Below are 21595 nucleotides of genomic sequence, written 5' to 3'. Positions count from 1 at the left end.
CTAAAAGGCACGAATATATTTATCCTGTGAATGTGTAATTTTCAGGAGTTAAATATATGTACTTGATTAACCCTACTAAGTAGAACTGAGACACTGAAAGCATGCATGCAACACCCTTGTACAACAGGAATATTTCCTACAATAAATTCTTTGGGGCCAGGAAAAACCTTGTTGCCATTGAGGGGTTTGGTTTTCTCCTCTGACTCCAGCCAAGACATGGGGTAGTTTGCATTCCATGGGAAGTTCACAGACCATATCTTGTTAATACAGGTTCTCATCTAGGTGGTTTTTTTTCTGTTTGTTTTGGTTTGCTTTTTGCTGTTTCTGTTATTATGGCTTTTTAATTTACTTCTTGGAAACCAGGAGCAGTTACTCCCCTTGTTCTCATGGCAGATAGATTCCCAAATCCAGTTCTTTTCAAGTCCTTCTAGCCAGCTCTCCCTTGCCACATCTTTCCACCTATGAGCTCCACCTATTGCAATGGAAATCTTCACAAGAACAGCAGAAAGATGGACAGGATCTTCTGCAGGGCTGGGTGTGGTGTAGATCTCATATTTCAGAGACATGGGGAAAAGAAGGTTCAAGAGTCAGTTGGGAGTAGGTAACTTGCTTCTCCAGCAAGGAAAGGAAAATGATGAATATTCTGCAGGAAGATTGTAGAAGACTGTAAAAGGCTCTGGACATAGAGGTCAGGCAGGGAAACACAGGAGTGAGTGGAGAGAAAGGCTAATTTATTCTGGGTCTTGTTCCCTGATGCTCACCTCCCTGTACAATTTGTATTACTGTAGCAAACCTGAAATGCAGGTCAAGTCTGGGTGTTGCTTTCCAGCTCTCATGTCCTGCCCTGGTCGGTTAGGAAAATACTTCCCTCTAAACCAGAGAACTGAAGTCATAGATTTGATTTTGTCAGTCAAATGCTGCTTCCTGAAGCAGGAGAAGATGGAAGAGATGTGGGCCATATTATGGAGGGGAAACAAAAAACCAAAAAACCAAGAAAAGCTTTAAAGAAAGTGGAAAAGAATAAGGAGGAATAATCTGTGAAGAGCTACCACTAAAACCATGCAGTGGCAGTACTGTCAAAATTTCACTCTCTTTAGAAGAGGTCAAGGGCTCATGGCTAGTACAGGTGGAGTAGGCTGTGCCACAGCTCTGAGTTCTCCCTCATCATGGTGAGATCTCATTATAATTTCTAAATAGATACGATACAGGCAGAAGAACGTTCCCTGTACCACGTTAAAGACACTTAAAAGGAACAAAGTGACTCAAAGTATATAAACAATTTGGGCCCATGTGTATTAGGAAAACGATCTGCACAGGTGCTCGCGGGAAGGCCAGGACTGTGGAGGGCACGGCGCGGTGAGGCCGCGGTGCGGGGCGCTGGTTGTACCGCGTTGGGGCATTGCCGTGCCGGTGCGGGCAGGGCTCGACGTGGTGCTCCCCGCGGTGCTGGGGTCTCCGCAGGCTGCGGCGCTGCCCGCCCGGACAGCCTCAGGGTGCGGCTGAGTGCGGGATCCCGTGGGTGGGGTGCGGAGGAGAGCGTGGAGCCTTCCCGGCACCGGGGGAGGCGAAGGGGAGTGCCGCGATCGCCCTGACGCCGCGGTGGGGCCCCCTCTCCATTGGCGGACAACGGGGGGTGTACCCGGAGGGCGGCTGCCGGTTGGCTGCCACCCCGGGCGGCCGAAGAGGCTGGACGACGGCCGGAGGAGGGAGCCAGGCTCAGCGGCCGTGCCTGCCCCGCCGCCCTGCTCTCCCCGAGGTAGGTACGGCACTGCCCGCCGCCCCGCCGGCTCATTCGGCGACCCCCGCCGCTCTCCTTGGCAGCGAGCCTGGCCTCCTGCACTTCGCGAGGGCAGCGCTGCCCACACGGCGGCCGCTTCGTCCCGGCCTCCCCCGCTCGCCCGCTGCTCCCCTGCCCCTCCCGGTGGGGAGATTTCACCTTCTGAGCGTCGCTTCTGTCAGCGGGAGGCCGGGGAGGCCCTGAGAGAGCCCCCCGCCCCAGGGTCAGGCAGCGCCGGGCGCTTAAGCTTAGCTGGGTCGCAATAGTAAGTGGAGGCCCCTGTGTCATCTCACTCTAGTAGTAGGATCATATTCAAATAGTGCTCTGTAATCAACTGCGTGCCTGTTTTGTTTTGTTTGTTGGTTTTTGTTTTTTTTTTTTTTTTTTTGGGTGGGGTGGGTGTGGGTGTGGGTGGGCGTTGCATACTGCTGAGAGCTATTTCAGTATCTGCAGCTCAAGGCTGTGTGGAGCAGTCCTTTCAGCACAGGTGATGAGGAACTGGTACTGTTCGGCTGGTGCTGTGGAGGCCCCGGAGGGTTCACCAGCTCTGCAGGCTTTGAATTCTAAAGTTACTTTCGCTTTTACAACAGGATACCAGTATCTCAGTGGCTAAGCCTGAATGTACACAGGGAGGCGCCCGTATGAACTTCTGGGCTGCCAGAGGTCACAGGGAGTGTTTGCTTTACTGCGCTGCAGCCGCGGGGCAGCTCAGCCCCTCTCCAAAGCAGCGTTGTTCTCCCCGTTAGAACTGGGTGAGAAGGGAGTTCGCTTCACTGCAGGCTCGGGGATGAACTGCAGTGCACTGGTGTGAACTGCCCTCATTGTTACACTTTAGTGTGCAGTAGCAGTGACATAGTGTGACAAGACTGGTTTTTTTCGAGGTACTGACAGGCTCTCTGAGGATCGATGAGGGGCAGTGTCATAAAATAACTCCAGCTTCTATACAGTAACTTCTGCTGGGTGAATCTAGCAATGTTAGACCACACTTTAAACTAATGTGGAGCTAGTATGTGCCTAACATGTTCACGCTTTCTTTAGTGTGCTAGTTTTTCTGTTTAAGCAACCCTGGAGCTAAGCAGGACCTCTAAAGGCTTTAGGCATATAGGGATTTTAAAAGACTGAGGCATGAGGACAAACAGGATTTTTCAAGTGATTCCGATATGGAGATACATGTAATTATCAGTTAAAATTGCTTTGGAAACAAAGTTCACATCTTTGAGGCCTTATCTTTGAGATCCACATCTCTTTATCGCATGTATCTCTGAAGTCCTTAGGCTCCAAGGTATTTAGTGCTGGACCTGGCAGAGCCCTTGCCTTCACAGAAGAGCTAAGCAGTGGCAAATATGCTTCACCATGAGTGAAGAGGAGGAGAGAGGAAAATAAAAGGGATGATTTTCTGCACAGGGAATCTGTCCTAATGGAGCTTTTCCACTTTGTATAGAATTTTGTTTAGGAAGAAAACCTGTTGCTCCTGGCCATGTATATGCTGACTGCTAAGTAGTACCTAAGATCTTGTTCTTATCTTCCATTTTTGGCTTGTGTAAGAACTGGTTATGTGAAAATACTCCAGATTGATCTTACATACTGGGCTTTATCTTTTAATTAACTGTTTGCGTTATAGCCTACTTTCTATGTGTCTGTTACTTCTTACAGTTCTTGATGCAAGCTTTGATAAGTGCTTGGTCTTTGCATGTTTATGGTGGAAAATGAATTTGATTAGCATATTTAGGTTCTCAGGAATCTTTTAAAGCTGTGTAATTAAATGGTGGTACACTATTCGAATACATTAAAAACCTTCCTTTACAGCAGTACAACCAACTTGCTTCTGTAACAACACCCTACCAAACTGAGATGAACACAGTATGCTGAAAGTAATGTTTCACAAAAGTGGGGTGTAACTAGAGTATAAAGCATCTTGTTTGTGTTTTACAGCAGATGTTAAAGGAGACCAGAACTTTTGTGCAAACAATGTTTGAAGCATAGATATACATGTATTATTTTACTATGTCTTTGCTGCCATCAGGCTTTACCATGCTCCGAGCCTTTAGTCACACAAATGGTAGGTGTGTGTTCCATCATGCTAAGTGTTGGCATCATCGTAAGTCTGTGCTGGCAATCAGGAGAGAAGATGTCAATGCATGGGAAAGAAGAGCACCTCTAGCACCAAAGCATATTAAGGAATTGACACAGAAGGGGTACAAGGTCTTGGTGCAGCCATCAAACCGGAGAGCAATCCATGAAAAGGTAAGGTCCCATTTTGAGTTAAGTAAGTAAAACCATAGCTCAGTTATTTACCACAGTACAGGAAAAATACTATTTCAAGGATTTATATGAGAAATTTACTTGGATTTTTCTCTTTCATAGGATTATGTCAAAGCAGGTGGCATTATTCAAGAAGATATTTCTGAGGCTTCTTTGATAGTAGGTGTGAAGAGACCTCCAGAGGACAAACTAATCCCTAAAAAAAACTATGCCTTCTTCTCTCACACTATTAAAGCCCAAGAGGCAAACATGGCCCTTTTGGATGAGATTCTGAGACAGGTAAATTGTGTCATAGTGAAGACAACTGGCTGTTAGCATGGGATGGAAGTGGAACCTAATGCTGAGGTGTGATTGAAAGCTTGCTGCCTTGTGTGGTTCCTTTCAGCATGGATATTTGCAGATAGCTAATGAGGACTGTGTTCAGTGTGCTGTCCTGGAGCTGAGTACTTTCTTGCTCAGAGGATCTCGTGCTTGCAGAGCTGCTCTGTTTGTGTGTGTAAGGCAGATGGGTTGTGAGCATGGTATGCTCAAGAGAAGTTCATGCTGCGTGAGCATGAAGGATGTTGGAAAGTTGTTAAGCTAGAGTGCATATGGATGATTACAGAGGGAAGCAGGCAGTTTGCTCAGGAATGAGCAGCCTTTTGGCACAAGATGCGAATATCTGCAGCAGCTGGAGTGTGCCGAGGGTGCACGAGCAATGCAGAGGCTCTTTAAAGCAAGAATTCAATGCAACCTCTAGGATTTTATTTTTATACTTAAATCTTGTTATGAATTATTTGCCTTTCTCATACACGCCCATCAGCCTCTATTGTGAAGGGTGTCAAAGGCATGTGAAAAGGTAGATCCTAGGAGAGCAACGTGCCACTGACTGCATTCACCAAAAATTTTAATACTCAGTTTGCTATGTGTTTTCAGGAAATTCGTCTGTTTGACTATGAAAAAATGGTTGATCATAAAGGAATGCGAGTTGTTGCCTTTGGAAAGTGGGCTGGTGTAGCAGGTATAGTGCATGAAGTCAAGGCAGGCTTGCAACAAGTAACTTCTTGTAACACTTATGGTTGGCTTGTGTTTCCTGAAAGTTGAGACCAGCAATGCGTTTTTAACTGCATTTTTAACTCTTGCTTTTAAGAGCTTTTTTTCCATTTTGTTCAGTGCTCCCTAATTTGATGACACTACATGTCAAATAGGACTGTGGATTCCTGGCAAATCTACTATTTCATGTTATCTTTAAGCCCCCTTTGTCTATTCAACTAATCTGAGGCAGACTAAATATCAAGAGATTAACTGAATAGGCTTTTGAAAGAAATGGCTGCTGTCAGTCCTGTGGGTGTGAACAACATCTGTTTGTCACTATTATCCATTTACACTGATCTTTGTGAGGTGTGTGAGTCTCACTCCTTTGTACTGAACTTCAACTCTGTTCTTTTCAGGAGACTTTCTTTACTATCCCCTTCTTTGGATTCTGGTGATATGGATGCATCTCATAAGAGAATATCCAAGTATTGAATAGTGCTGAAATGTGTAATGTGGGCCAAGAGCAGGTTTAAGGTCACGGCCTGCAATTGAATTTCTCTTTCCCTGGTTTTCTGTAGACTTTCTGTAGAAGTGAAGTAATAACAATAAAACATGGGGAAACATATCCAGGATGGTTTTAGGCTTGGGTCAGTGTCTGCAGTTTCTAACTGTGCATATTCATAGTTAACACTGTTGGTCTGATTTTTATTTTATTTTACTTTATTTTATTTTATTTAAATTTTTAAATAATAGGAATGATCAACATTCTACATGGATTGGGATTACGATTTTTAGCCCTGGGACATCACACTCCTTTCATGGTAAGGGTAAATGTGGGGGGTTTTTTGGTTTTTTTTTTTTTTTTTTTTTTTTGAAAAGACATTTTGACATCTGCTAATTGAATATGAAAAATAGCATATTCAATATGCTATTGAATATGAAAATCTTGATGTTCTGTGCCTTTGATTTCAGCACATTGGGATGGCACATAACTACAGGAATAGCAGCCAGGCTGTGCAGGCTGTACGAGATGCTGGCTATGAAATTTCACTGGGATTGATGCCAAAGTCTGTTGGGCCCTTAACATTTGTGTTTACAGGCACTGGTAATGTTTCTAAGGTAAGAATTGTGTCTTCAAGATGAAATACTTATTATTTTTGATAGAACTTTGTGGCATTTTATACATGTCAAGTTAAATGCATTGATGGGTTAATTTTGTTTTTTTGGACTTGAGGTTTTCCTTTGCCAGTAAGAATTTTTAAGTCCTGTAAACTAATGCCTTTAAGATGAGATCATCCCTAACAAGAATGGCCGTGCTAACTTCTTACCACAAAATTGTATTGTCTGCTCTCTGCTGCTCTCTGCTTTCTCACCTGCATGATTTTTCTCTCTGCCCTCTGTTCACTCTTGTCACACAATGTGTGTTGAATCACCTAATTAAATTATGGCAAAAAACACACTCTAATATTTGCTGAGTTTTTGTATCTGTTTTTATAGCACTGACCTGGCGTACAAGTGTTGGAATTTAGAGCTATTTTTTACAACATAAGTAAAAGGCTTTCTTCTGCTTTTGGCAAAGACCAGTTAACTGGGCTCCAGCTATCAAGTGAAATCACTGCCTAAAAGACAAAAGGGTCTGAAAAGCCTGTGTTCTATGATCACAGCTTGTTAGAAAAGTCCACTTGAAATTCTTTGCCTTTAGAACAACCGGGTGGGTGAGGACTAGATGCAGGGGTCTTCCATAAAGAGAAACTTCTCCTCAGACTGGCAGCAGAATCACCTCTTGTGGCTGAGATGAAGCTTCCCAGCCCTGTTGTTAGAAATATAAACCAGGCACTGGGTCAGGCATACTGCAGTAACAGGGATTGGTGTGAATTCCTTGTACACAGACCCCAGGCAGCTTTGTTTTGATTAAGTAGGGATATGTGTGAAACACTTGGTACGTCTCTGAAGATGCTCTCTGGCAGCACTCTCAAGTTGTGTGTGATATTTTTATATTTGTTTTCACATCCCAAATGAGCAATGTTACACGTCCTTTATATTCTCTGCTCATTCTGAATTCTACTTCATGGTTTACAGGGTGCTCAGGAAATGTTCAATGCCCTTCCCTGTGAGTTCGTGGAACCACATGAGCTGAAGGAAGTTTCCAGATCTGGAGGTATGTTGTGACTGAAAACACTGGAACCCTTTTTGTCCAAATATAACAGCTAACTTTTTATTTTATTTATTTTTTAATCTCAGACCTCAGAAAAGTCTATGGGACAGTGTTAAGTCGTCACCATCATCTTATAAGGAAACGTGATGGACTCTATGATCCAGCAGACTATGACAAACATCCAGAACTTTACACTTCTCGCTTCAACACTGATGTGAGCATCTCCTCTTTTCCTATATGAAAGGTTTTCCACAGAGTAGCTAACAACACGTAGTTACTACACCTTTGTATATCCATCCACAGAGAAAGCATTAATTTAAACAACTAGACCAGGTGCTTTCAACTTCTTAAATTACAAGATGAGAACATCATGCATCTGTAACTTTCTTTTGCAGATTGCACCCTACACAACTTGTTTAATTAATGGCATATACTGGGAACAACACACTCCTCGCTTGTTAAGTCGGCAGGATGCTCAGAATCTGATGGTGCCAGTTAGATCTGCTACTGGTGCAACCGAGGGCTGTCCTGAGTTACCACAGAAGTAAGACCTCAGTACACACTTAACAATTTTGCAGCACCATGCTTCAGTCATAATGTTAGGCAGTTTCACCACAGTATCTGTCACAGTTCCATTTCTTTGTTCATCTTGCATGTTGCACAGTGTCCTTTGATTCTGCTTTTGTTCTTCTGAGCTTTGCAGTCTTGTTTTCACAGTTTGGAGTTTTCAAAAACATCACACTACAAATGATTGACAGTTATTGGCTGTCTTTCTGCAAAGGTAGTTCTGTCATTGATCTTTGTGCAGGATTCAATACAAACAGTGTGACATCTGGGAAATGTACCTACTGCACAATTATTGCTAAAAGTTTCTATGCTTCAGCAGCATTTGTTTGAGTTTTTCCAACCCTGTCATTTGGCTTGTACAAGTTCATTAACTGTTCCTTAACACTTCTGATTTTTGTAGCAGATGGCAGGAATGCTTCACAATCCTAAATAGCTTTAAGGATGTAATGTGGTGTATGAATTCAAGGTTTGGGTAGAAGGCATGCTTTCTCTAATAGCCCTGTGTTATTGTTCTATGGGAGCATGGCCTTGGGATGGATTTGGGGAGGAAATGGCAGTGTATCCTGGTGAGGAAGCAGCTCTTTGTCTCTTCTCTGCTCACTCTTGGCACTTTTCTTTCTCTTACTTGATAAATAAAGAACATAAACTTTAGTGGATCCAGAGGTTGTGGGTTATGCTAATGAAAGTCCCACCTGTTCTAGTGATCTGTGAATTGAAAAGAGGCAACCACTTCTTCAGGTTTCCCATTACAATGATGAAGTTATTCTAGTGTAGGACTGCATGGTGACAGCTGGGTGAACTGGGAGGATGAATGGGAGCTGTTGGAAACACACGGAGAACAGAGAAAACTGGTGGATCAATGCATTCTTGTGTTCTTTCAGAAGTTACACATGAAATATGGGTTCTGGTGATGTGAGTGGAAATCTTATGACTATGTTAGTACCAGCTATCAGTTATGCTTCTAGAGGTCATTCTTTGTATTGTGTTGACTTACCAATCAGTTAAAACAAATGAAACTACACTTCTGATACATCTCACATTCCCTTTTTTTTCCTGTTTCTTATCTCTTATACCCGTGTTCTGAAGTAATTTAAGTAATGCTCTATTCCTTTCTCTTTTTTATTTATTGTATTAGACTTCTGGCAATATGTGACATTTCAGCAGACACTGGAGGATCTATTGAATTTATGACAGAGTGTACAACAATTGACAGTCCATTTTGTATGTATGATCCTGACCAGCATATTATTCATGACAGGTGGGAGAGCCTTCAATTTTTATTGCATTCCTCTGTAATTTGTACAGTGAAGCATTGTATTGAAACATGATGCATTTAAAATGCTTCTGAAATGTGGTACTCCTCAGGTACCACAGAGAAGTAGTTTAGAAGAGCTGTGTTCTCTCTTTCAGTGTTGAAGGCTCTGGGATCCTGATGTGTTCCATTGACAATCTGCCAGCACAGCTTCCTATAGAAGCAACAGAGTACTTTGGTGACATGCTTTTCCCATATATTGAGGAGATGGTAAGGTCTAATGTGTCTGACAAGAAGGTAAAAGACTGATACTTTGGTCTGCTTGTTTGTTGCTTTTCTGGTCTCCTGTATACATTCAAAAAGAATCTGCTGTAGAACATAAATGGCTTTTACTTAAAAAAAAAAAAAAATCTAAATCTTAGGGCAGTACTTTCAAAAAGCAACATGAGAATGAGACATCATTGACCTGGATATCTTAGAGATTTGTCAAGAACACTTTCTGTAGGCAGGAAACAGGATCGGGCAGATAGTTCATTGCTTCTGGACACTGCAGCAGACATCTAAATCTGATTTTATTGGGTTACTCAACAATCACTCACAATCAGACTTCTGTTTGAATTTCTGTATTTTCATAAAAGTCAAATTACACTCATCAGGGCTGGGAGAGTTCCAGATCTATGAGATATCGATACAGTTGTGTGCATTTAGAGGTTTCTTAGAATGTGGATGTTTTACTCTGAAAAAAATTGTGGGAAATAAAATGACCTGATTTGAACTAAATTATCTCCATAGCTATTGTCAGAAGGCTCAGAACCTCTTGAAAATCAGAATTACTCACCTGTTGTTCGAGATGTAAGTTTTGCCATTTGGCACTCTGCTTATCTTCCTCTGCTTTAGAATGAACAAGTACAAAACCCCTCAAAATTTGTTTCATGCATTTCTAGGCAGTGATTGCATCCAATGGCTCTCTGACACCTAAGTTTGAATATATCCAGAAACTGAGGGAGAGCAGGTAATGTATAGCTTCTAAAATTTTATTTAATTCAGGATTTAAAGAAAACCAACTTGTCTGCATTCTACCACCCCTTTTGCATTTATTTGCTCGTGTGTTTTGGTGGAATACTGTTATATTGCACTGTGTCTAAATGTCTCCTGTGTTCGTGATTTCCTTTTTTCTTCATGCACATTGCCAAAATCATCAGCATGTGTTGTTAGTAACTTAAACTGAAGTTCAGAAAGTGATAATTTTTTTCATTATGAAGACTATTGTACCAGAGGCAAAAACCAGCCACAAGCCAGTATTCTGTTAATCCTGGCTCTTTTAAAATGAATGCAACATCCAGTTTTTTGAAAGGAGCTGCTGAAAGGAAAAGGCTTTCTAATATACCTGGATTTTGACCTTGAAATATGACTAGATTTGGAGTCTAGTTTTCTCTAGTATGGCTCAAGTGCTGTGGTGTGTAGCATTGTTCTGTGACTGGCTGTATTCAGAAGCCACTCTGAGACTCTCAGACTTTCCATTATGTTCCTGTAGCTACAGTGTTAGCTACCAATTCGTCCATACTCGGTCTCAGGAGTTATCCACCTGTGGTAGCACAAGTAGCATTGAGTGGATCAAGCTAACAAAAGTATAACCTGGATATCTCTTCCCCTTGCTTCCTGTTGTTAACAAACACCTGTAGTTCACCTATGAGAAATGTTAATTTGACAAATGTTAATGTAGCTTTGCATTCATTGTTAATGTCAGCTGCACTGCACATCATACAAAAGTTGAAACTGGTCTGATCACAAGTACTGCATGCACTATGCATTAAGAGCAGAGCATGTTGACTTCTGCATGCCAGACTTCTCCAGTTTCCTTTGGGAACTCTGGGAGTTATGAACTTGTGCATGATGAACTATAGGTTCCTTTTCCACCCAAAATGGCATGCTGTTTGCCTCTCAAACACAGCTCACAGTGACTTTGGTTAATAAACAGCAGTTTAGACAGCCTGAAGAGGCTGTCTGAGTAGCAGATTTTCTTATTCCCTACACAGCACAATGATGTGGGTTTTTTTTGTTTTCTCCATAATCACTTGCATGTTCTTGTGTGAACTGCCCTGAGAATCTGGAGACTTCATTCCCAATGGGTTTTATTTTGGTAGATTTTTGATATTTCTGCAGACCTGTGTGTTGCATGTGATAGTTGTTGATCGGTGTTGCTCAGTTAGCTGCTAGAAAACAAGACATTAAATAAGCTCTTTTACTTTGTGAACTGGAGCAAATGCAAGTAAAAGCAGGGATTTTACTGCTTAAAGAGTGATGGTTTAGCTAGAGATAGGCTCTTGTTTGGAGCCTGCAGGAATTATGTGGCCTGTGTTACTACACTAAGAAAGTATTTTGCTGTGTCTAGTTTAGCTTCTGAGGTCTCTGTTTAGACAAATTGCTTAAAGCATTTGGGAACTCAAAACATTTCAGACATAGAACATCCAGGCTATATGAGCTGAGCTGTTTGGAGTGCCATTGGAATGCCAGAGCAGTTTGATTTAGTGAACTTATCTTTACACCTTTACTTGCTTCATAGCTGCAACTGGTTCCTCATCCACAGCTGCAATGGCAGATCATGTTAACAATGTGGACCTCTAAGTATTACTGTTGTTTGTTCAGTGATCAGCATAACTGAATTATTTAAACTTGTATCTAGTGCACAGACATATTCTGAAAATGTCTTTTTTGAGAATGTAGATTCTCTTCCTGCACTTGGATCATTTGGCAGCTCATGTTTGTGCCTGTTCTAGAGCAGCCACATCCTCAAGGTTTTCAATAAATGTGATAAGTTTAATTGCAAAATCCAGTTTTTTTTTTCATGTAAGAAATCTCCCATCCATCAACACTGCTGCTTCAAGCTCCTGCATACTACTGCTGCTCCCTATAAGTAAAATCTGGAGAGGAATTCTTTCTTTTCCCTTGCCCATGAGGATCTAGCTGTGGAAGATGTTCTATTAGAATTGATATGAGGAAGGGCTTTTAGTTTGTCATATGAAAGGATATGATGGTCTTAGGAGGCTTTTTGTGAATGGATTAAATAACGATTTAAATTTACAAAAAAAAAATCAAATCTGTAAAAATTGTGAAGGTCAAAATGGATGCTAATATATTGTAATAATTTAGATAGAGAGGTGGTACATTGACACATCCCATGTAGATTTAAATTAATTGAAACAATTTACTTTAAAAAGAAAAATTAATTGATCCTGAAAGTGGAGGAAGGGAGGATGGAATGTCTGGAATTTTGGAGAGTAATTCAAGGTTTACAAATACTCAGACACAGTAGGCTGCAATGTGCTTTAGAAAGATGGTACAGATATATTTGGTATTGATTTAACTCACTTCACTCAGAGTAGTCTTTCAGCATTGATATTTGAAGCCTTGTTCACGCAAATGTAGTCAGGTACTTTGTGCCATGCTTTAGGTCATGCAGTACTGTACACATGCTGTTAGGTATATTGCTCTGGCAGGCATTATTATGGCCATCTTTGAGCTGAAAAAAACACAAACAAAAGCTAACTTCTGGGTGCCATGTGGAGCCCCAAAAAGTCTGAGCCAAGCATTATTTAGTAGATATGGTTAGTCCCCTTCTAAAGACAATAGCTTTAAATGAGGTGGACATGAACTTGTCAGCTAGAGCTTGTCAGGATTCTTTCTATGGCATAATGCACAGTGCAATCAATATATGCCTGTTTAAGCCCTAAGTAGATAAACTGAGGAATTTTCTTATACACTTAAGAAGTTTCCATAATTCTGTATCTTTGAAGGTCCTACCTATTTATTTCAATTTGTTTTCAGGATGGGGGTGTAAGAAAAGCCATACCTTAGTCTCCATGATTTAGGTTTAACAACAGGGCAATGAACATCTTCCTTTTTCTAAACAATAAATAGTGATTTAAGAATTTCTTTTTATTTGCTAAATGTTTTTTATTTGAATAGTGGTGATACTTTAGACAAACAATTTTACAATCTTAATTTTAACATTTAATGCAAATTCAAGCTAATATGAAAGACAATTTTAAACCACCATGATGTGTTTTCCTGCTTTAATTTATACATTTATGAGAGCATATTTAAACATCTGCAAAATCTGTTGTGGAGCATTTTCTGCTGAAAGTCAACAGAAGCACTGCATCTTAAATTTACTTAGGAAAGTAGAAGCTTGGTTGAAATACTGATAGTTTTCAAATCTGAATTCTTGTCTGCAAACAGGATTTCTTAGTTGGCCATTAACCTTTATCTGAATTTTATTGCCTATCATGTTCCTTTGATGGACTAATATGAACCTATTATAGCTTACCCAGAATATACTTTCACCAGCATGGTTTTATGTACTTAACAGTTACGTGTGATGTAATGGGAGCAACTCAGCCTGGAATCCCTTTCTGACAGCTTAACATGGCATAGACAGCTTGGTCATCCTCAAGTGATCAGGTTACGGTAATCTGGCCATTGGAAAAAATATATTGACAACTGAGAAAAAATCCATTGAACAGCCAGTAGCAATTGGAGAAGCAGTAGAGATGTTGATGGGTTTGATCATGTTTAGATTAGAGGAAAGAAAAGAGAAGTTATGCAGCAGAAGAATGGAAGCATTACTAGGCAGTGACTGACCAGTCTTGGAGTAGACAGCCAGAAACTTGACTCGTGGTCTGAACAGAGCTCTTAGTTTATAGACTTACTAAAACAAACTTTAGCTTTTGCAGTTTCATTCTTCTGTGTGGTTTGTAATTTTTTCCTGTAACACCTCCTAGGGAACACGCTCAGTCACTGAAGATGGGTAATAAGAAGAGGGTTTTATTGCTTGGATCTGGCTATGTTTCTGGCCCTGTACTTGAATATCTCACTAGAGATTCCAACGTTGTCATCACAGTTGGTAAGACTTAGCTTGTTTTTAACTGAAAAATTGTGTCTTATTTAAACCTGCTATGTGGCAAAAAGTGTCTCATAAGTACTAAGTGGATCTGCTCTGAGAATAGATAAAGAAAATATTTGTTACTGTCCACAGCAGTAAATTATTTTGTAGCTTTCTGAGCATTTTGAATTTATATAATTGATTTGATAATGACATAGCCACATTAGAAGCTTACTGTTTTTACATACAACCTAGAGGGAAATTAGAAGCATTTTTACTTCTAATCTGCTTTGATCTTGAGATTAGTTTTGTAGTTAGTCAGTCAATTTTGTTGGTGGTTGGCTCTGTTTTCAGTTTCACACAACAAGAAGATGAAGCTGCTTTTATAGAGATCTGTAGGAGTGAAGCCTCTGCTATTGTTATAACCATCAGGGAAACCTTCAGACCCTGACCTTCCCATCAGCCCCATGTCTGCCTGTTTCTTCCTCTGCTGTGGTTTTATCTGTAGCATATTTCAGTCTGGACAGCTCAGAAACACTTTTCTGTACCCTCAATGAGGACTTTACCCTGATTCTGTGATTTCAGATTTAAAGCCAAGGCTGTATTGCCTGAAAGATACTTGATTGGGAAGTGGTTTTCTTTAACTCTTACCATTATATTTCTGTTGATTTTTGTTATTGTTGTTGGTTTAGATTGCTTTTGCCCTCATGCTACTTTCATAGCTGGCTGGTTTTGCTACCCTTTGTGATGATCACATAGTACTTTTAACTCCTGAGAGATCTACTAGGAAGAAGAGGGAAACACTAAGGAAGTTGCACCCTTGTTATTAGCACTGCCTGATGCAGGGAACAGGGAAAGACTGCAGCAATGTGTTGTGTCCATCTCTCATCAATATGGAGCCTTCATCTAGCACCTGCAGTACAACAGCAGTAAGAGAAACCAGGTGAACTGGATGATTGTTTTTACCAAGCACTCAGCAAACATAGCAGGTGCCTCTTATCTGCGGTAGCTTAAAAACATGATGTTAACAACACATAAAAAAAAAAAAAAGGAAAGGAAAAGAAGGAAAGAGACAGAAAGATGTTAATTGTCTAGTATTTGGCAACAGCCAGGTAGATGAAAGAAGCCTAAAATGCTTCATTTCACAGTGCCACATTTGGTTCTTGCTTTTCAGTGAAGTGGTCTATGCATTTGCAGAAATAGCTACTACCATAAAAAACTGATAGAATGCTTCATCTCTGCATTTATGTGGCCAGGTTAGAGAAGTGACTATTTTAAAATGAGGAGAAAATACATGCTGCGTAGTGATATAAAATACTTCAGGCCTCAAGATGAATTGTTGCACTAATTGAAAGTGACTTCTAAGCAGGATGATGCTAATCCAAAATCAGTTTAATTTAAAAACATTGGGGAAAACAGTTTTTCAGTTGCAATCTTCCCTCAAGGGTCAACATAATATTTATTTAAATTGGGAAACACCAGGTCTGCCTTTTCTGAATTTCCATGTGACTCTCAAGGAAAGAACAAGACCTTTGCCTGTCTCAGTGCTATTTAATTATTTTGTTTCACCTGAGGTTGTAAACCTGCAAGAAAAGGCACTTTTTGGGCTAGGCAATTACTTTTTTTTTTTTCCCCTAACCTTTCTAGCTATATAGTGCTTTTCCAGCAAATTCATGAGCTCATGAATACTGATAGTATTTAATACATATAGGACTATGATGAGAATTTCTGACATTCTAGTTTTCTTCTACACACTGTTCTGCCAAGCACATCACCAAATGACTCATTTAAGTAAGGGTTGGTGGTCCCAAGGGGTGATGTCCTCCCCAAATGAAATAATGAAGATCAAGTCTATTGTGTTATTGTCCAGCAAATAAATAAGGAAAAGGAAAATTGCTACTTAGTTTTATAGTGCTGTATATTGGTGTTCATTGAGTTCCTTCTTGTTACTCTCACTTTGATTTTCTTTCAGTTTTTCAGTTTCTCACTTGTCTGATCCTTTTGATTCCTTACCCCTAATAGTATTTCTACTAATAGTCTATCTCAAAGAAGGAGACATTTCTTTGCCCAGATGGGCCTGCAATACTTTTGACTGGGAACAGTAGAACTGTCATATATTTTTCTTCTAGTCATCTTTATTTTATTTTTCCCAGACATTCTGTGATAGGATTGTTGTTCTGATTCAGATAAGGCACCTTCTCCTGTATCAGTAGAAATATTTACTACATTTTCTTTCTTCTGATCTTTCACTAAAACTGTTCCGGAGTCTTAACATACACATCCAAGCAATCCTCTTGTGTGACTGCTATTTGCATTCTTCACCCTCAAACACTTTCTTTAATTGATCTACTTCTAGATCCAATATAGCAATCCATTTCCAGGGGTTCCAAAAGACTGTGCTTTTATCCTTCCATCAGGTGTTTGGCCACTTGTTTTTTGAAAACTTTGTAATGTTTTTCACAGTACATTTTGACACTTAGCAAAGAATGTCAGGTGTTCATCTGAGATATCAAAGACTGAGCCTTAGAATATGCCTTGCCACAGGTTTCTATAAGTGATCATAGTTAAATACATAGGAGTATGCTTTTGGGGTGGATCACAACCTTGCCTCGCCTGTAGTGGTGTGGTTTTGTAAGTAGTTCATTGTACTTTTGTGACATATTTCTGCATAGGAGTTGCATTAATTCATCAGACTTTATTCTAAAAACCACTTAGGTGTAAATGTATGCTTCTTTCTGTTAATCTTATGTGTTGTCCCACCATGTGGGTGCTCAGTAACCCGGGAAATGTGGACAGTGCTTCTGTAGAAAACCATGCCAGGTGGACATGTGCATGAGGCAAGACAGCAAGTGGGTTCTGGGATGTCCTACTGCACCAAGATAGGTCTAACGGTCTTTTATCTCATCTTCTAGATCTATTTCCCCATAGAGCAGAAAAAGAGGGAGATGACTTCTAGTTTTGCATAAAAAATCTGTATTAGAATCCTGCTGTTAGGAAAACTACAGTTAAAATTTTTGTTAATTTTAAGTACACCCAATGTGTACTTAAACTTGTACTTAACGTTCCTAATTGTTTACTAATCTGTTCTTATTACATGGTTTAGCAGTAGTTATTCTTTACTTCTGAGAGCAACTATTCTTTGTGGATGCTTGTTCTTGAGTTACAGCTGTAATGGCAATTGATAATAAAATTGACTACTTCAAGGGAAGTATGATGCTTTGTCCAGTTGCTTTTGAACTGTTAGTGAAGGAAAACATCTGTGCAACTGTTTGTCTTTGGGAAGCAGGAGATGTGTGTAAAACACATTTATTAATGAGAGTGCTTCAAACTTACTTTCATCTTTGGGTAACAATGTGTTTTACTTTTAAAACAGCATCTGTCATGAAGGAACAGCTTGAACAACTGACGAAAAAATACAGCAATGTTTCTTCAGTTCATATGGATGTTGTTAAGGAAGAGGAAAAGGTGTCCTCTTTGGTGAAGAAACACGACCTGGTGATCAGGTCAGAATTTTGTGTAAAACAACTCAACTCTGAGTTGTGCTGCTTCTTTGTTCACTTTGTTCACTTCTTCTAGTTCACTGATTTAGATCAACATGGTAACTTCTTATTAAAGCCCAAGAACTGGGGTCATATTTGTGTGTATAAACAGTTGTAGCTGGTTGCGGCCTTCTCAAGTAATGAGACATCAGGACTTTCAAAGGGGCTTTGACTGCAGCACCTCTTTAGGATTGTTCACCAATTATGTGGACAGTGTTCTTAGTGTGAGGACCAGTTGCATCTACCAGCATATGTGTCCCAGGGGCTGAATTTGTATGCTTGCAAGTGGAGGCAAAATTCTGACCTCTTGGTCATTTCTACTGAATATCCCACTAAGAAAGATCTCTTTCCAGGTATTGAAACAGATGAGAAAGTGACTTCATTGTCCTTGCCATTTTGTCCTTTTTGCCGTGGATGCCATGAGTGTTGTTTCCATTCCTTGGAGAGCATGCTTTTCACAAAGTACTTTGGCAGGATCATTGTAATGCAAGGTTTCTCAGGGATGATTTTACAGTTTTGCATCTTCTAAATCTCTAGCATGCCTGTTTAGAATGTGATCTTAAAAAGAGGTCAATGGTTTGCTTTTCACAAAGAGGGGTATGACAAAAGATGCTGCCTAAAGCATGAGTCCCCTGTTGTCCTGCTCCCTGAGTGGGTACAACAATGCTTTTCTGATAGGGGAGCATTTGACTTGTGTAGGTGTGAAACTGCTCAGGGCAAGGCAGGTGTAACTGTTGCATTTACTCTTTTGTAGGCCTACAAAAAACATTTGTAAGCATCTTTCCAGTGACAGCATAAGTAACTGGATTTTGATCTTGCATAATTCTCCTTCATTTGCAGTTTGCTGCCATATTCAGTACATCCTTTTGTTGCTAAGAAATGTATTGACAACAAAGTGAACTTGGTAACAGCCAGCTACTTAACACCAGCTATGAAAGAGCTCCAGGAGAGGTGAGTATGAGAGTAGCATCTCCCTGGTGTTGTTTCCTTCATTAGTACATTAACTGAATACTTTGCAGTCCATTACACCTGCAATACTTATTGTGAATTCATATTTTGTTTTCTTTCTCCCCCCCTTTCTATGGTGGAAGACTAAATACCTTCCCCCAAAGTTGCATGTGGAGGCTGTGGCAGAACTGAGAAGTGAATCCATTCCCCAGTCTGGTCAGACTAGTACTCTAAACACAGTAATTCACTTTCCTGCATACCCCATCTTATTCTATGTTGATGTCCCTTCCCCTCTCCTCTCAAACCTGTTAGGATATTTGATCCGTTCTACCAGTGACAACAAGCTTGTTTGTCATCCTTCACATGCCCTTAAGAAAAAGTAATTCTTGGCTTGTTGAATATAAAATAATATTCTCCTTCATGCCATGCTCTTTTGGGCAGGTCTGTTAAATTAATCTCAAATTGGTTTCAGTTCTAACTATTCTAATGTTTCCATTGCCCAACTTTTTATATGACTGAAAGTTGTTTTGGACATGGAACTTCATCTGGGTTCTCCTCTCAGTCATCGTACTGGAAACTGAAGTTAATTCAAGTGAGTGAGATGAGAGTTGTACTGGCAGTGTCCCTACAAAAGATGAAGCAGATAAAACTAGACAGGTAGAGAACCAGTGTTGCAGAAAATGAGGAAGCCTTAGAGACTTCTCTTCTTATTTGCCAAAACACAAACTGATTTTGAAAAGAAAACAAATCACTGCAGTTTGTGGTGATAAATGATCAGCTTCAGGACCATAGGCAATGGTTTTAAAAAAAAGAAAGCTAGGCCTTTAAATCCCTCTCCCCTTCAGGGGCTGTTTAGGGCAATTATGACTAGCCCTGTGCTGTCCTCTGCATTTCTACCTTCCTGCATTACAGCACTGTCCAAGAGAATGTGGGATATGGAGCAGCTGGATGTTGCCTCTAGATGTTGCATCAAAGTAAAAGAAACCAAGACTACAATTACTTGCAGACAGTTGTCACTTCCAGGTTTTAACACCTGCTTCTGTTCTTGTTTTCCACAATATGCAGTCAGAGCCCAGATTTTACTGTGTTGGGGAAAAGTAGACAGGTTTCCTGACTAAATGGCCAGTAATAGTAAATATTCTGACAGCTCTGCATTCCTGTTGTTTTTAGTGTAGAAGCTGCTGGCATTACAGTTATCAGTGAAATGGGTTTGGATCCTGGTCTAGACCATATGTTGGCGATGGAATGTATTGACAAGGCAAAAGAAGTTGGTGCCACGGTAAGGTTGGCAGGTAGTGCATAGTTCTGACAGTATTTTTTAGTAAAGTTGTCTCATTAATACTGATGTGTGATGGACTCTAATCCTTGGAATTTGGTGCCAACTAATCTAGTTGGTAAGACCATCAACTATGATGGCTTAGCCCCAGTGTTTTAGTTTCCTTTGCTTAAGGACAGTGCCTGCAGTGTGACAGCTTGACACTGCTGCTCTGTGGAATTCTTTTGGTTCCCCGTGTCCACTGTAGACCTTCTGATTTGGCCCATTTGGGGGATAATGACAAGAGGAAGTTTAAGATCTAATGGGGATTCTGCAGGTTAGCTCTGTTCTGTTTGTATCCTCATTGTTGCTTTCCTGTGGATAAATCTGACAGGTTGTATCCTACACTTCTTTCTGCGGTGGCCTGCCAGCTCCAGAGCACTCTGACAATCCTCTGAGATACAAGTTCAGCTGGAGCCCACAAGGAGTGTTGCTGAATACAGTTCAGTCTGCTACGTATTTAAAAAATGGAGAGGTGAAGTAATCCTAACACTTCCATTCAAAGCCAGACAAAGAAGGTGGAATTGGGCTAAAGAGGGACTTGGGATTTGCAAGGTGCTGTGTTTACTTTTGAGCCAGTGACAGTCAGTTGTCTAAGCAAGTTGCATACATCACTTAATCCTATGTTTGGAGTGTGATAGTGCCTGGCTGCCACTGGATGAAACTGGTTGCAAAGGAGTGTGCATGTTCTAACAACTAAAGCACTGGACTGAGGTCAGTGTTCTACATTCAATTTCTCTCCCTGTTGTGTGTTGCTTTTGCCTCCTACTAGCCCTGTCTTTGGCTCTGTGAAATACAGGTGAGAGTACATCCTTCTAGTGCTTTTCTATCTAGTCATATTTGTAAACCAAACAGTTAATTCTGTACTTCCACAGTGTGTAGCAGAACACCTGATTTTTTTGGTGTGATACTAAGAGCATAGTGAGTGGGTTTTGTGAAAGTGTACAGTGTTCTCTAGTGTTTTGTATAAGCATTGTTTTTCTGTTTGTGCAGGAGCCATTAGAGCAATTGTGAGCAATTGTCATTACATCTGTTTTATGGAAAGTTCATAACTGATTTGTTTAAAGCTATTGCAAGACATTATCACATTTCTGCTTTTCAGTCCTATCTGTTTGCTCACTCCCACTTGCTCAGAGTAGTTACTGAGCAGGGGCTCTTAAAATGTCAAGGAGACTGCCTTGTATAACCACTGTGAACCTTAGCTAATTATCTAAACATCTTGATCTGCAAAACTGAGAAATCTTTTGAAATGTTTTATTATGACATTTAGGTACTCTAGGGTTCTTATTGCAAAAGGACAAATTCAGGGATTGTACATTGGATCATTATTAAAAAGCAGCAACACATAGATTTATGTTTCAGATGAAAGGATCTTTTGGAGAATGTGAAAATATTTCTTATTTAAATCTGACCTGATTCAGCCATTGTTAGGAGAAATTAGATCATACATATGAATAACTCATTATGATAGCACTGTGTGAGCTTGTCAGTAAATTGTACATTTTTTCCTTGTTACCACTAAATCCTTAGCTGTCTTTGTTGTGCAGGACTCTTCCACAGCATTGTGTTTGTCTTGCCTGACAAACACAATAAGATCTTTCAGCATTGCTGCAGACTTCGTTGCTTTAGAGTCTTTCTTTTAGAAGGAAACCTTGCCCCTTTGCTCAGAAGTCACAAAATGAGTTTGTATTGATGCTGCACAGCAGATCTGTGCATCAGCTGCTCGAAGGAAGCAAGGTTCAAGGCTTTGGTTGGGAGTGATAATAGAACATCAACCTTAGTTTGTTTTCCTTCAATGGTGAATTCTCTCTCTGCTTTGTAACTGCAAGCAAAGACACACATGGGCAGCAATTTTATAGCAGTGTGGTATTGCCTGATTTAATT

General features: G+C 40.4%; 1 protein-coding gene across 1 annotated transcript in view; it reads left to right on the top strand.

Annotated features, from left to right (window-relative positions):
- Positions 1 to 1601: 1601 nt before the first annotated feature.
- AASS (aminoadipate-semialdehyde synthase) overlaps positions 1602 to 21595 on the top strand; it is a 29776-nt gene continuing 9782 nt past the window's right edge. Inside the window, exons 1-18 of the mRNA XM_071733751.1 lie at positions 1602 to 1756; positions 3801 to 4021; positions 4142 to 4318; positions 4955 to 5039; positions 5807 to 5874; positions 6026 to 6172; positions 7133 to 7211; positions 7295 to 7422; positions 7604 to 7752; positions 8911 to 9033; positions 9186 to 9297; positions 9820 to 9879; positions 9972 to 10039; positions 13809 to 13930; positions 17283 to 17412; positions 18289 to 18399; positions 19567 to 19675; positions 20046 to 20186. Coding sequence (XP_071589852.1) covers positions 3809 to 4021; positions 4142 to 4318; positions 4955 to 5039; positions 5807 to 5874; positions 6026 to 6172; positions 7133 to 7211; positions 7295 to 7422; positions 7604 to 7752; positions 8911 to 9033; positions 9186 to 9297; positions 9820 to 9879; positions 9972 to 10039; positions 13809 to 13930; positions 17283 to 17412; positions 18289 to 18399; positions 19567 to 19675; positions 20046 to 20186 — 2022 coding nt within the window. The 5' untranslated portion in view covers positions 1602 to 1756; positions 3801 to 3808. The remainder of the gene's footprint in view (positions 1757 to 3800; positions 4022 to 4141; positions 4319 to 4954; positions 5040 to 5806; positions 5875 to 6025; positions 6173 to 7132; positions 7212 to 7294; positions 7423 to 7603; positions 7753 to 8910; positions 9034 to 9185; positions 9298 to 9819; positions 9880 to 9971; positions 10040 to 13808; positions 13931 to 17282; positions 17413 to 18288; positions 18400 to 19566; positions 19676 to 20045; positions 20187 to 21595) is intronic.

Source organism: Heliangelus exortis, chromosome 1 (assembly GCF_036169615.1).
Source record: "Heliangelus exortis chromosome 1, bHelExo1.hap1, whole genome shotgun sequence".
Lineage (NCBI taxonomy): Eukaryota > Metazoa > Chordata > Aves > Apodiformes > Trochilidae > Heliangelus > Heliangelus exortis.
This window is presented reverse-complemented; position numbering and strand designations above follow the sequence as displayed.